Here is a 13,122-nt window from a genome sequence, read left to right as displayed (position 1 = left end):
CTCTTGTTCACTGTCCACACCACCATTCTCACCATTGTTGGCACTGGACGAACTCAGCTATCTTTGAAGAACACAGGTTGTCCCTCAGTAGTCTGAGCAGCAGCCGTCGCTCTGGATACAAGCTCAAAGCCGCAACCTCAGCCAGGCCAACGGGGCAGCCATTCCGAGTGAGCAACTGAGCATTCGAAGCTTTCCCATTTCAGGTAGGATTCTTACTTGCTCTTCCTGGGCTTTCGACATGGATACATAGCTTCCATTGCCAATGGTCTGCCACTTCTCCGCTTGCAGGCAATTTTACTAGTTACATCTGGATACAAGCTCAAACCAGCAAGCTCGGCTAGGGGCTGATGTATGATAGCTAATGAGGGCAGTCATTCCTGTGACTATGCCTATCTGACGAGCATTGCATTGCTTTCTCATTCCAGGTATGATTCTTAGTTTATTATCTTAGGGTGATGATTCTTAGTTTCTCTTCTGTGCTCGGTTATTAGACATGGATGCATTATTTCCAGGGGCGGATCTAGTAGGGGTTCCATGGGCGCCATGGCACCCCCTCGGTAAAATGCAAAATAATTTATCTCATATATTTAATACGTACTAGTTTTTAAAAATTTAAATCATGTTTTGTGACTATTTGTTAAACTTATGATGATATCCAGATTAAATTACAATTTCTAGTGTATTTTTCACAAATTTTGAATGGATGTGTTAAAGTTATGTTGTTCATACATTATGGACGTAATCTGTGCTCCCCGCCCCCAACACTACGATCTTAGGGCCGCCACTGATATATTCCATCGCCTGTTGAACCTCTCTACTTGCAGTTAGTCTTACTAGTTACCAGATATAATCTGGCATCAAAAAAACCAAGCAGCTGTTAGTTCTTCGACGAACAAACACTTATTTATATGTGTGTGTTTTCTGGTGATAGCAGTCGGATCTAGGTATTCAGAGAAACCCAAAGGGAAATATCTGGACCGCTATTTTGGTTATCGCTCTGGACGCAAGCTCACTCGCAACCGTTTATGGTTAATGAGGCAGCCTTCCCGTGTGACTGAGCGTTGCATGCTTTCCATGCCAGGTATAATCTTTTACTTTCTATTTGTGTGTTCGGTTGTTAGGCTTCAATGTGCGTAACCTACCATTGAATGCAATTAATTTTACTAGGTACCCTTTATAATCTGTTAGTGTCTCAACCAACAAGTATTACTACTTGTCTTATGTGTGTTTTGTGGTAATAGCAGTTGGAAGAAAAACAAAGGGAAAGATCTAGATCACTTAATTTGGTGGGGTCAGATTATAACGGTAAAGTTCAATCATGTATATGATGTTATTGTTAAGGAGAAACACAACTAATTTCCAACCATAAACATTCAAATTTATAACTAATAGAACTCTATGGTCAAACATGATCATCTGTATTGTAATATGTAGAATCACACAGGAAATTCATCTAGTTACAGTATATACAATGGGATTGGTCCTTTTAAGATTTTAATAAACTGACAATATGCTTTCGTCTTTTAACACCAACCCAGTGTGGACTCTGATAGTTGGTTGGGGCCAACTTAGTACAACATTAACTACCTTTTTTCTGGAGAAGTCCATGAACATGAGCTAATAATTTGTATGCTGGTTACTGTTTGAAAATAATAATTCATATATCTAATAGGCAAGTTAGCCTTTGATGCGCTCTCTTTTGTGTTGTTTTTGTTTGGGATAGACTTCACCAAGTCCGTCTTTCTAGCAACCTTCTTTGTTTTTTCTTGTTCATGACCATCCTTGAATTATCCTTGAATCCTTCAGATACCTTCTCCATCCAAGAAACTCTTACCTGATGCTCCAGATGGAGGCATAGAGAGCAACTGAAAGCCTGAGACTTTAGCAACCACATGGCAGACAGTGGGCAGTTCGTGGTCACCATTGGTCTGACGAACATCAACACCACGAGGCAAGATCCCATCAATGTCACATTCAGCAGAAATTTGTTACCCTCTTGCCATGTATCCAGCTCCAGCAACAATGATGATTTTGAGCTATTGTGGAGACATCGTAAATATTTGGTACTTCTTGGAGTCCTAGCAGTTGGTGTGACATACAATGCTGGATTAACACCGCCAGGGGGATCGTGGACACTAAATGTGGATGGTCATCTTGCTGGTGACCCTGTCATGCATGATGGCTTTTCTGAACGATATAAGGTGTTCTTTTACTGCAATGCAGCAGCCTTCGCTGCATCTCTTGTCTTAATCATCTTGCTTCTCAGTAAGAGTGTGACAAGGAAGAGGATGTGGCTCCACTCAATGCAATTAACCATGATACTAGACCTATTCAGCCTGCTGGGGGCTTATGCTGCCGGAAGTTTCAGGGCACTCAAATCATCCATTTACATCTGGGTTCTAGTCCTTACTGTTATCATATATGTTGGGATCCATACCCTAGTATCCACAAGGTTTATTCCAAGAAAATTGAAACGGAATCTGCAGAACATGATAAATACAGTTCTAATCAAACGGGGTTTCCTTGTGAGGCAAGTGAGCATCCCTTTAGAGAACGTTGAGGAGGCTCGCAAGTTCATTTTGATGCTTGTAACTTTTGCTGCTACTATCACCTACCAAGCAGGATTGAATCCACCGGGCGGCTTTTGGGCTGAAAACAACCATGGTTCTAATAAGCTGCATATGGCCCTTCCTCTTTACAATCATCATCCGGCTACTTCTGTTCTCAAAAGTAACTACCTTCGTCGTTATAATATATTTATCACTTCCAATTCAACTTCCTTCGTGACATCTTTGGTCATAATCATACTACTTCTGAGCCCAAAATTGAGTGGACATGGAATAAGGACCAAAGCAATGATTGTATGTGTGGTAGTGGACCTATTGTGCCTAATTGTTGCATATGCTGCAGGATGTTGTAGAGATGTAGCAACATCATTCTATGTGGTGTTTATCATCGTCATAGTTTGGATCTCCTTTGCAATTTTAGCTGGATTCTTTGTTACCAGGCCTGTAGCAAATTGGCTACAAAAGGTCAAATCAAGCAGCCTGTGGTGTGTGAGAAAATTGGGTCGTGCACTTTCATTGAGCTTTCGTGGCCACAGATCAAGCAATGCAGAGCAGGACAATTCTTACGCAAGCAATCATCAACCTTCAGTCCGTTCAACTGATGCACCTGCAGAAGATAATACTCCTGAGCCACAAGACCAGCCTGCAGAGGAACTTCCAAATATCAGAGAGGATGTGTCCTATGAGGAGCATGCACCTGCAGAAGAAAGAAATCATATTTCAGATGATGAAGAGGCTGTGGATAACTCACAGCATCTGTCAGGGAACAGCCAGCAATCAGCAAATATCCAGGATGTTGCGTCCAACACAGAGTGCCAGTCTCCAGATGTCCAGCGTGTTGCAAAAATGGATGAGGATGTGTCCAGCTCACCGCATCCTGCTGGGAACTGTCAACGATCAGAACATGGCATGGGTGTCGTGTCTAACTGGGAGTATGGGTCTACAGAAGGCAAGCAAGATGCAAGTATGGAGGCAGCTAAATCTAGCACTGAGCAAGAGTATGACCCATTACTAAGCCAAACTGCAAATAGCATGTGCCGTGTGTCAGATGACCAGAAAATTGCAAGTATGAAGGAGCATTCTTCAGCTGATGATCCCGAGATCACTGTTCCTTTACCCAAGCAAAATATCTCAGCCAGTCAGAGTAATGGAGACACTAGTGATGACATAGTGGATGAAGGGTTTTCTGAACATGTGGGAGCCGCTGGTAATGCGGACCGTGCTGAACAAAATATTGTGGTTGAAGCTGATAATCCTCGTACTGAGATTCGTATCAGTGATAACTATCCTACACAATCTGAGAATGGACATATTGACAGCAATCAAGTAGTACCCAATCAAAATGCTGACGGCATTCGAACTGAGAAGCATCTGAAGAAGACCCGCACATGTATGTTGCTTCTTGCCATTCTTGCAGTATCTCTGGCATACCAATCAGGCCTGAATCCACCAGGTGGATTTTGGTCAAGACGTAAAGATCATCATTCAGCTGCTGATCGCATCCTTGAGGACACCCACCATCGCCGGTTCATTGCATTCTTCTATCTCAATGCAATCGCCTTTGTGGCATCCATTGTCATGATCACTTTGCTCTTGAACAAGATGGTGAGCGACAAGGTTACCAAACGGCGTGCATTGCCAATAACAATGATAGTGGTCCTACTTTCCCTGACCGGAGCTTTTGCTTTGGGGAACTGCAGGGAGGCAAAGAAGACTATTTTCATATCAGTGCTCGTATGCAGTGTACTTGCTTATGTTCTCATTCATGTCTTGATAGCAGTACATATAATTCCTCCAGGATGGAGAAGGCAGGTGGCAGAGATGCTAGAGCAGTCAGTTAGTCTTTTTTGCTCAGTGCCACGTCAATCAGGCGACAACCAGACTGGGAGCGGTACTAGTGAGAAGGAGTTGGGAAGGCGGCGTAATCTTCTATTGACCATTTCTATTTTAGCTGTGACTGTCACATACCAAGCTGGCATGAACCCTCCAGGAGGTGTCTGGTCTGATGACAAGCATGCCACGGGAACTCCGGGCAATCCAATCCTTCAGGATACCCATCCAAAACGCTATGATGTGTTCTACTACTCAAATTCAGTTTCATTTGTGTCATCTGTGGTCGTCACAATATTACTTGTGAATAAGGAATCCTGTGAGTATGGAATCAAGTCCTATGCACTGCGAGTGTGTTTGGTGGCGGGCTTGCTTGGCCTCCTCATTGCCTATGTTGCAGGAAGTTGCAGAAATATTAAACAGTCCATATATCTGAGCGCCATTGCTATGGGAGTTCTGGTCTCCCTTTTGATTCAAGTTCTGCTCTCTTCGATGCATGATACACTGGGAAAACCATTGGCTAAGTGTCTAGGATTTCTACACGATCTTCTCTTCCATGCAGAGGGTGAACAAGTAAACACTCTTGTGAGTCCAGAAGCTTCAGTTGACGTGAGGTCAGAAGCTTCAGTTGACGTGAGGCCAGAAGCTTCAGTTGTCGAAGAAGAAAAGGTGAGAAAGAGACACAAGTATCTGATGCTTCTTGCAATTTTAGCAGCATCGATCGCATACCAAGCTGGTCTGAACCCACCTGGTGGATTTTGGTCTGATGATAAGGACCATGTACCAGGCAATCCCGTCCTTCGTGATATTAATCACCGACGGTACAAGATCTTCTTCTGGTTCAATTCTTTCGCATTCATGGCATCCATTGTCGTCATCATGCTGCTGCTGAATAAATCTATCAGGAAGAAGGCTGTGTCACTTGGGGTATTGCACTTGATCATGATATTGGATATGCTGGCTCTCATGACAGCTTTTGCTGCGGGAAGCTGCCGCAAATTGAGGACTTCAGTGTATGTCTATGCACTAGTTGGCGGTGTTGTAGTAATCCTGCTGCTCCTAATTATTGTGACAAGTGCAATTGCAAAATATCGGAAGCCAAGAGAGGGAGGTGGGACTAACTCCCCGAGACGTCCTGAACCTGTTTCAGGAGCAAACACACCGGCATGACCTGAAGTTTGATGCTCCCTTTTTACAAGAACCCTATTCATCTAGGAATCTATATTTCTGTATTATCTGCAAACAATTTGTGTTTCTCCTATCAGCATTTTTCTTCATGTTCAGATTTGACTTGAACACCGGTGCCTGTTGTATGTTCTTGGAAATCATTTTAGCATGCTTGAAATTTGAACTCAAGCCTTCGTCATGTAAAGGAGCTACAAGCAGGCAATGAGGATTATCTTCATTATCGTCATGCGATGAGCAAATTCTCGGAGCAACTTACCATTTTCATCTTTTTATACTCGCTATACGCCGAGGAAGTTGCTCTTAAAATTTGGAGCTTTATTCCGCTACTCCACCACGAAAGATGGTAGGAGTACCACATTAGCCGCAGGTGGCCTACAATCTTTCTGGCTTGTTCAATACTCTTGCACTTTATGTTCTCTAACATCAGCTTTGAGCTGTTATGTTCAGCCATCTGTGGGATGATCCCAATATCCCATGTTCTCATCTAAAACAAGTTTGACCACCAGGCTTATCTTGTGGCTGTCTGACAGTGTTTTTCGCTTCTCTGATAATTTTTATAGTGTAATAAGAGAGTAGTACATACTGGCACACCAAGGCTTTGCAATTCCTTGTAGCATTATGAAGTAACCCTTGTTTATTTAGAGTGTTCTGAAGCTGTCTTATATGATGAAATGTTTCCCAAGAATCAATACTGGAAGGCGAAGTGCGGGACCTGAATTGTATACATGGGGTGCTACTGCCAATGTTGTGGAAGCAGCTCTTTTGACTGGGTTACATGGTAGTTCACTTTGTCTTGGGCTGATATCTACTGCGGAAAGGAACATTGTCTGGCTAAAAAATGATGCTCGAGCTTAACAACCTAGCCAGAATATTGTTTGGCTAGGCATTACTCCCTCCAATTGAAAGTATAAGGCGAGTTATACACTTCTGTAAATACAAGCGTATTTCTATTCCATTTTTCCGGTGCAAAGTGTTTGGTTCCCTCTATACCCCCAAAGATTTTATTGTTATTCAAGATTTGCTTGTTAGCTTAGTCCTTTTCAATGTTCGCTTGGTCTACATACAAGGCAAAATACACTGTATATATGCTCAAATGGTGAAGTTGAATGTACTCCCCCGCTCAAATATAAGGTTTACTATGTTGTTTAGAAGTCAGTTTACCTACGCTTGGCCAAATTTATATAAATAGAAAAATCTCCGACAGTAACAGAGTACAGTTATATATATATGGCCATGTAGACAAAGAATTGAACATGATGCTGGTGCCGGTCCAGTCGGGAGTCGGTGACGTAGCTGAAGTGGATATGTTGAGCCGATGGCCATGGCTTAATACGTCCGTAGTCAAGCACGGCTATTTTCCTAGTCCTGTTTGATTGCTCGGTTTTCTCGTTTTCTATCCACCTCCGAACCAAGAGAAAACCACCGGAAAAGAAATGCCAGGAGGCGATCCACGACGACGTCGACGGGACTCCGAGGCCGACCCCATCAAGCACGGGGACCACTGGTTGGTGGTGGGGCTTGGTCGACCCAGTCTACGCCCTCGGCAGTCAACCCCGCAATCCGACCCATGGGTGTCCGCGCCCATGGGCACCCGACCCGAATGGGTAGGGTATGGGTCACTATCTTCACCCATGGATAAGCCCGATGGGTACCAGATTACTCATGGGTAGGGTATGGGCATAAAGTCCTGCCCGTGGGTCGCTTGATGGGTCACCGGATTAACTGACATGTGTGTCTCAGTATAAAAAACACCCTAAACTAGTGACCTGGTTTCCCACTACTACATTTTTTCCATATGGTACATATGACCCGCTGCTTCCATTTGCTAGCCACTCAATACACAGCCCACCTTCTATAGTAGATCACACAACCCACTTACTGTACTAGCACGCTGTAGCAGGCCCTTGCTACTCTTGTCCTTTTCTACCGGCCCATGCAAACTTGGACTAGCTACACACACGCTGGCGCAGCCGCTTCACGTAGGTGAATTAGTACCACCTCGCCAACGTAGCAAAGAAGGGAGCAACAGCAAGGCTATAAATATACCAGATCGATGTGTTTGAGCTACTGCGTGCGTGCCCGATGGATGCCCGATCGGTTCGGGTGACCCGCCGGGTTTGGGCATGGGTCCGAGTTGAGACCCATGGGTAGGGTCATGGGCATGCACTCTACCCGATAGTTGATTCGGGCACGGGTTTGGTTGGGGTTGACCCGGTGAAACCCGACCCGATTGCCAGGTTGACTCGGCAGTGCAGTCAGTGCACCCATGCTGTTCGACGATATGTCAAAGCTAGCATTGAAGCTCTCAGGCTCAGCAGTGCGCGACCGTTGCGATGTCTGCGCTGGCGTCCGTCTCCGGCGCCGGCGCCGGTCGCTCGATCGGTCGATCCTAACCTGCAATCGGGCATGCCTGTAATCTGCTGCAGTAGTGTGAAGGACCAGGTCCAGAGATAGCTATGCTTCGTGCGGCGCGCTCGGTGGAGAAGTCAGGCTGGCAGCCATGCCCAGTGGACGGCGTGTGGAAAATGAGACGGTCATGGAAGATGTAACAAGTCTGAAGGTTTCAGTGACTCCAGCGGTGTATGCAACCGACTTTGAGAATTGCACACTCTCTTCCCTTGCCCAGGAATGGCGCCCCTCCCTCTGGCAATCAAAACTGAGCGGTTGAATTTATAATTAAACTCGCCAGTTAAAAAAAATAATCTTCATGCCAGTTCAAAAAAATTATAATTAAACTCCAACAAGATATCAGCAGCAGCCTCTGTGTTGTAGTTCTACCGTGCCGCCCGTCTCTGCTTCACTTCTTCACCGTCGAGTAAATGTTTGCGCCGCTCTCACTTTGCCACCATTCCTGCTTTTCGTCCGGTATCTTATTCCAAACGAAGACTTGTTCCAAAAAAATTATAATCCAAACGAAGTGGTCCTCTGATGTTTCAGTAAGTTGGGGTAGCAATCAATCAATCATGTACGTATGCCTTGGTTCTCATCATCTACTGGGTCCAGCCTTTGTTTGTCTTTGTCCTTTACAAGTTCGCAGCTCGCACCCAACTTCTTAAAGCCCACTAGAGAGCACGCCAATATTTCATCAGAACATAAACGTGGGAGCTCCTAAGCCGCGCCTTTAGCGCCCGACGCGCCTGTGTAACCGCTCTCAGGATTCGAACGATGCGCAGTGAAAATTAATGAGAAAACAGCAAAAAGGTGCGCCTCTCAGGATTCGAAACCAAGTCTTGCTGTACTAGTATCCCTAACCACTACAACAACTTAGCTTTAGTGAACTGCTGAAGCGCCAACAGTATAAGAACGAGTGTCCGGTTCACCAAATTTGAAAAAAGTTCATTGAATTAGAAAAAAGTTCGTCGAAATCTAGAAAAAGTTCATCAAATTTGAAAAATGTTCATGGAATTAAAAAATGTATTTTTCATTTTTTGTTCGTGATTTCAAAATGTGTTCATAGTTTTGAATTTATTCACTTTTTTAAATTTTGTTCACAATTTTAAATTGTTCAGTGTACATAAAAAATGTTCAATGGGTATTTAAATGATTTTTCAGCGCATATCACAAAATTGTTCAATGTGTAGTTCAAAATTGTTCAGATTATATTACAAAAATGTTCAATGTATAAAATTTGTTCATCTTATATAAAACAAATGTATAAGTATGTTTTAAATTATTTCAATGTATATCACAAAAATGTTCGCTGTGTAGTTAAAAATTGTTCATCGTACACCGAAAAAATGTTCAGTGTATATCTGAAAATCGCTCGTCGTAAATAAATCTTTGTTCATGTTCTCAATAATTGTTCACGTTTGAAAAAATTATGGAATTTGAAAATTTTCATCAATTTTTTTAAAAAGTTCATCGATTTGATAAAAGTTCATTCAGTTTTAAAAATTTTCACGAATTTAAGAAATTAGCATGTTCAATAAAATAAAAAAATGAGAAAAGAAAAGAAAAAAGGAAACAGAAATAAAAGAAAAAAGACGCCCAGAAATCAGCGAGCAATGAAAGCTGGTTTGGTGGGCTCTCATGGCTTACGTAAATAAAAGAACGGAAAATAAGTAAATGGGCACAATAAGTACGGTGGTATGGTGGTTAGTGCGCTGCTGTTTGAATGGAGAGATCACGTGTTCAAGCCCTTACATTCGAAATAAAATTTTTGCTGCAGTTTTTTAACAGAAAGAAAAAGAAGGAAACGGGCCGGCCCAGCACGGCGCGGCGGTGTGCGCCCGTTTGCGGCAACAGAAGAAACGGGCGCTTCAGGCGCCCGTTAGGAAATGCCCATAAACGTGGCTATTGCTGTGGGGCCGTCAAGCGACCCGGGCCCATGCTCTTTGTGTATTCCCCTTTTTATTCTTGATGATTTTTTCTTTATTTCTGTGCTTCTCGTTCGGGCATTTTTTTTTGTGAGGGTAAAGAGTTTTATTCCATAAGAACAGGGTTACAATCGAGAGGCAAAAGTTCCTCTATGCACGGTGGTCCACGATCTAGCCATACAGCAGTCGCATTCTCAATACGACTATACAAAAGCAACTGATCTACTACCCTATTTTGCTCGTTCCGGCATTGACTTCATAGGTCTTCTCTTCTCCTGTGTGTCATTCTTATATCCATTATTCTTTCCTTTCATACTTCACGCTACACCAGCCTTGGGGTATCTTCGGCTCCTGAAAGTATGTTGGGTTGTTCAGCCGGTCGTGCTTCTCCCCGTCACTCCTCATGCTATGGTTGATTAGTACGAAATGGCTACAAAATACTTAATTTGCTGAATTTATTTCATAATTCATATATATTTTAGAGTGAATTGTAGAATACCACCACATTGAAGCATAGGGTTGCAAAAAACACTCTTCTATGATTTGATGCAGAAAACACTGGGTTTAACCATTTGCAGAAAGCACCGACCCGTCTGTTTGGGCATTTTAACCCCGATTATGACAGGCGGGGCCGGGTTTGGTGACGTGGCGTAACGGGCACGATCTGGCGCTGTCTAACGGCGCTATAGTCACATCGTATGCGCCGGCTCGGCCAAAACCGGTTCGAATCGGGACTTGGTTGCCCTCTCTCCTTACTCTCTCGCACCTGGGTCGCCCTCTCTCACTCTTTGTTCTTCTCCCCCGCCGCCGCCCCCACCGTCGGCCGCTGCCCCGCCGCGCCATGGTGTCGTGGAATGACTGCGAGACCAGTGAGGATTCAATCGAGAACGTCACCTCCTCCTACGACGGCATCATCAAGGTCAGTTATGTATAGCCAGAGCTAGGGTTAGGTTTAGGGTTTATGAAATGGGATTTTGAGAATGAGCTCGATCTAAAGCTAGGGCTTGCTTTGTTTATTCCCGCAACTGCCTGCTACCATGCATGATCTGAATTTTAGCAGCATTGACGCAGATGTTAGTGTGTTGTGCGAACATGGCAAGCCGGTGGAGCGCTTTGTTGCATTTGAAGGGATGCACACTGCTAGGAGGTTTCTTGGGTGTGGTGAGAAGGTATGCGTCGGAACCTGCTTAGTGCAAGCTGCTCATTGTTTAGTCTGATCAATGCTTAATGCTTTTTTAGCATGTTGTTTAGCTGTGATACGTTCTTGGTCTTTGTTTAGCTCTGTGTTGTCATTAGTGCATGCTGCTCATTGTTTATTGTGATCAGTGCTTAATGCCTTTTTTACTGAACTTTGCTTGCTCCTACTTAATTAAAATGTTGATGCCAGTGTTCATTGTTTACTAAACTTTGCAAGTGGTGATTGTTTATTTGTTAACGGTGGATGTGTCATGTGCTTGGTGTACAAAACCCTTCCCAAACCTCTTTAAGAGCAAGTATAATAGTGGGCTTATGGCCCGCTTACATGACACTTTTGCCTACGTGGAGGAGAAAGACATGGAAAAATGGTGGGAGTGGGCTCTCATGTAAGAGTCTAGCTATATGTGTACTACTAGGCAAATGCAATAAATACAAAGAAAGGGATAAACAGAAGGTGAAAAAAGTAGTACTCTTATAGCCAACCTTACAGCTAACCTTGTTGTATGCATGACTATAAGTGATGACTATATATGACATGGCAACACCATATAGCCAGCAAGCAGTTGGCTATACTATTAACCATGCTCTAGTAAACATGTTGGTGTTAGCGGTCATTGTTTACTATTAGTAATGAACCTCTTTATACTAATGCTTACAGTCTACTATCGGTGGTGTGTTTTTATGTTAACAGTGGGTATGTCATGTACTTGGTTTACTGAACCACTTTTATTAGTTTGTAGATTCCACTCACTTAGCGTATTCCTTTGTTTCTTGTTTGTTTTATAGGAAGGCATAAATTATGGAGTACTCCCTCCGTTCGAGTTTATTGAGCCCCGAGACCACTTCTCTTGGGCCAAGGCACATAGTAATTTGCTCACATTAATCATTCCATCCCACTCCCAATGTACTCTCTCACATGCCAGCTCTCACATGCAACCAATGGAAAAGCATGCGTGCAACATATTTATTATTCAGCCATGGTACTAGCAACAATGCCTCTCACTACAACCAATGAAATGGGTACATGCATGTAGGTTTCTAAAGCAAGGCTTTATAAAAACGGACGTGCTTGTGCTACTCTTAGGCCTAATAAACCCGAACAAAGGGAGTAGTTCAGTGGATTGCTTTTGAATGAACAGACTCAATGGAGAAGGCATTGGCCAAGTTATGGGATATGTATGAGGAGAGTGAGGCAGCTAGGACTAATAACAATCTTGAGAGTCCCTTTACAATTTAAAACCTGACATAAGAGAAGAAGAAACTACATGATAACTATGAGAAGTTAGTTGCTAATGTGAATGCTCTCATGGATGCCCAGGAGCAGAGGGCTGTGGAGTTAAGCTATCAGCAGGAGTAGAAGGACAGTGTAGATGTGAAGATTATTGAGCTAGACAATTCAGTGGGTAACTTGAAGGCAGAGGTGTCAAAGAAAGAGGAGGAGCATAACAAGCTATAGGAAAAGTATGACACTCTTAAGAACCTCACGGGTGCTCAAGCCAATGTGATTAGGAATATGAAGTTCGATCATTTGAAGGAGAAGGAAAGGCTGATAGAAGAGAGGCATAAATTGCAGTATCACATTTTCGAGCTTCAAAAGTCTAAGGAAAAGATAAAGCTGGCGCTTCAGGGGGTGAAGGCCATCTTAGATGATTAGGGTGCTTCTAGTATGCATTGGTGAACTATTTTGTTGGATCCAGCAACGTTGTAATGTAGATGATAATCATCTATCCAGTACTTTCGTTTGAATCTATGAACCAAGTACTTTAAGTATGTATTTTGTGAACTAGAGTGTTGGATCCAGTTCTGAACCTTGATGAATGATGAATGTTAGTCGAATTTGATGTTATGTGGTGCATGTGCTTAGTATAATTTGATTTTATATGTTTAGGCCATTAGACCAAAGTGATGTTTATTATGTTGGAAGTGTCACCTAGATTCATCGATTCATCAACAAAATGACCCTAAGGCCACCTTAACCCTTGATTCATCGACAAAATGACCCTAGGGGCACCTTGGACCCTCGT

At 43.3% G+C, this 13,122-nt stretch overlaps 1 protein-coding gene across 3 annotated transcripts in view; it reads left to right on the top strand.

Moving 5' to 3' along the window:
- Window positions 1–5,811, top strand: part of LOC119340068 — a 7,097-nt gene extending 1,286 nt beyond the window's left edge. The window contains exons 2-5 of one of the 3 annotated variants that reach the window (XM_037611982.1): window positions 58–203; window positions 289–425; window positions 935–1,081; window positions 1,807–5,811. In XM_037611982.1, the coding sequence (XP_037467879.1) occupies window positions 1,893–5,567 (3,675 nt within the window). In that variant the 5' untranslated portion in view covers window positions 58–203; window positions 289–425; window positions 935–1,081; window positions 1,807–1,892 and the 3' untranslated portion in view covers window positions 5,568–5,811. Of the gene's footprint in view, window positions 1–6; window positions 204–288; window positions 426–931; window positions 1,082–1,806 lie in introns of those variants that run through there. The other 2 variants (XM_037611980.1, XM_037611983.1) reach the window with 2 other exon arrangements.
- The last annotated feature ends 7,311 nt before the right edge of the window (window positions 5,812–13,122 follow it).

The sequence above is a fragment of the Triticum dicoccoides genome, chromosome 7B (genome assembly GCF_002162155.2).
Source record: "Triticum dicoccoides isolate Atlit2015 ecotype Zavitan chromosome 7B, WEW_v2.0, whole genome shotgun sequence".
Taxonomy (NCBI): Eukaryota; Viridiplantae; Streptophyta; class Magnoliopsida; order Poales; family Poaceae; genus Triticum; species Triticum dicoccoides.
The sequence above is the reverse complement of the archived record's forward strand: the minus strand, read 5'-3'. Positions and strand labels throughout refer to the sequence as shown.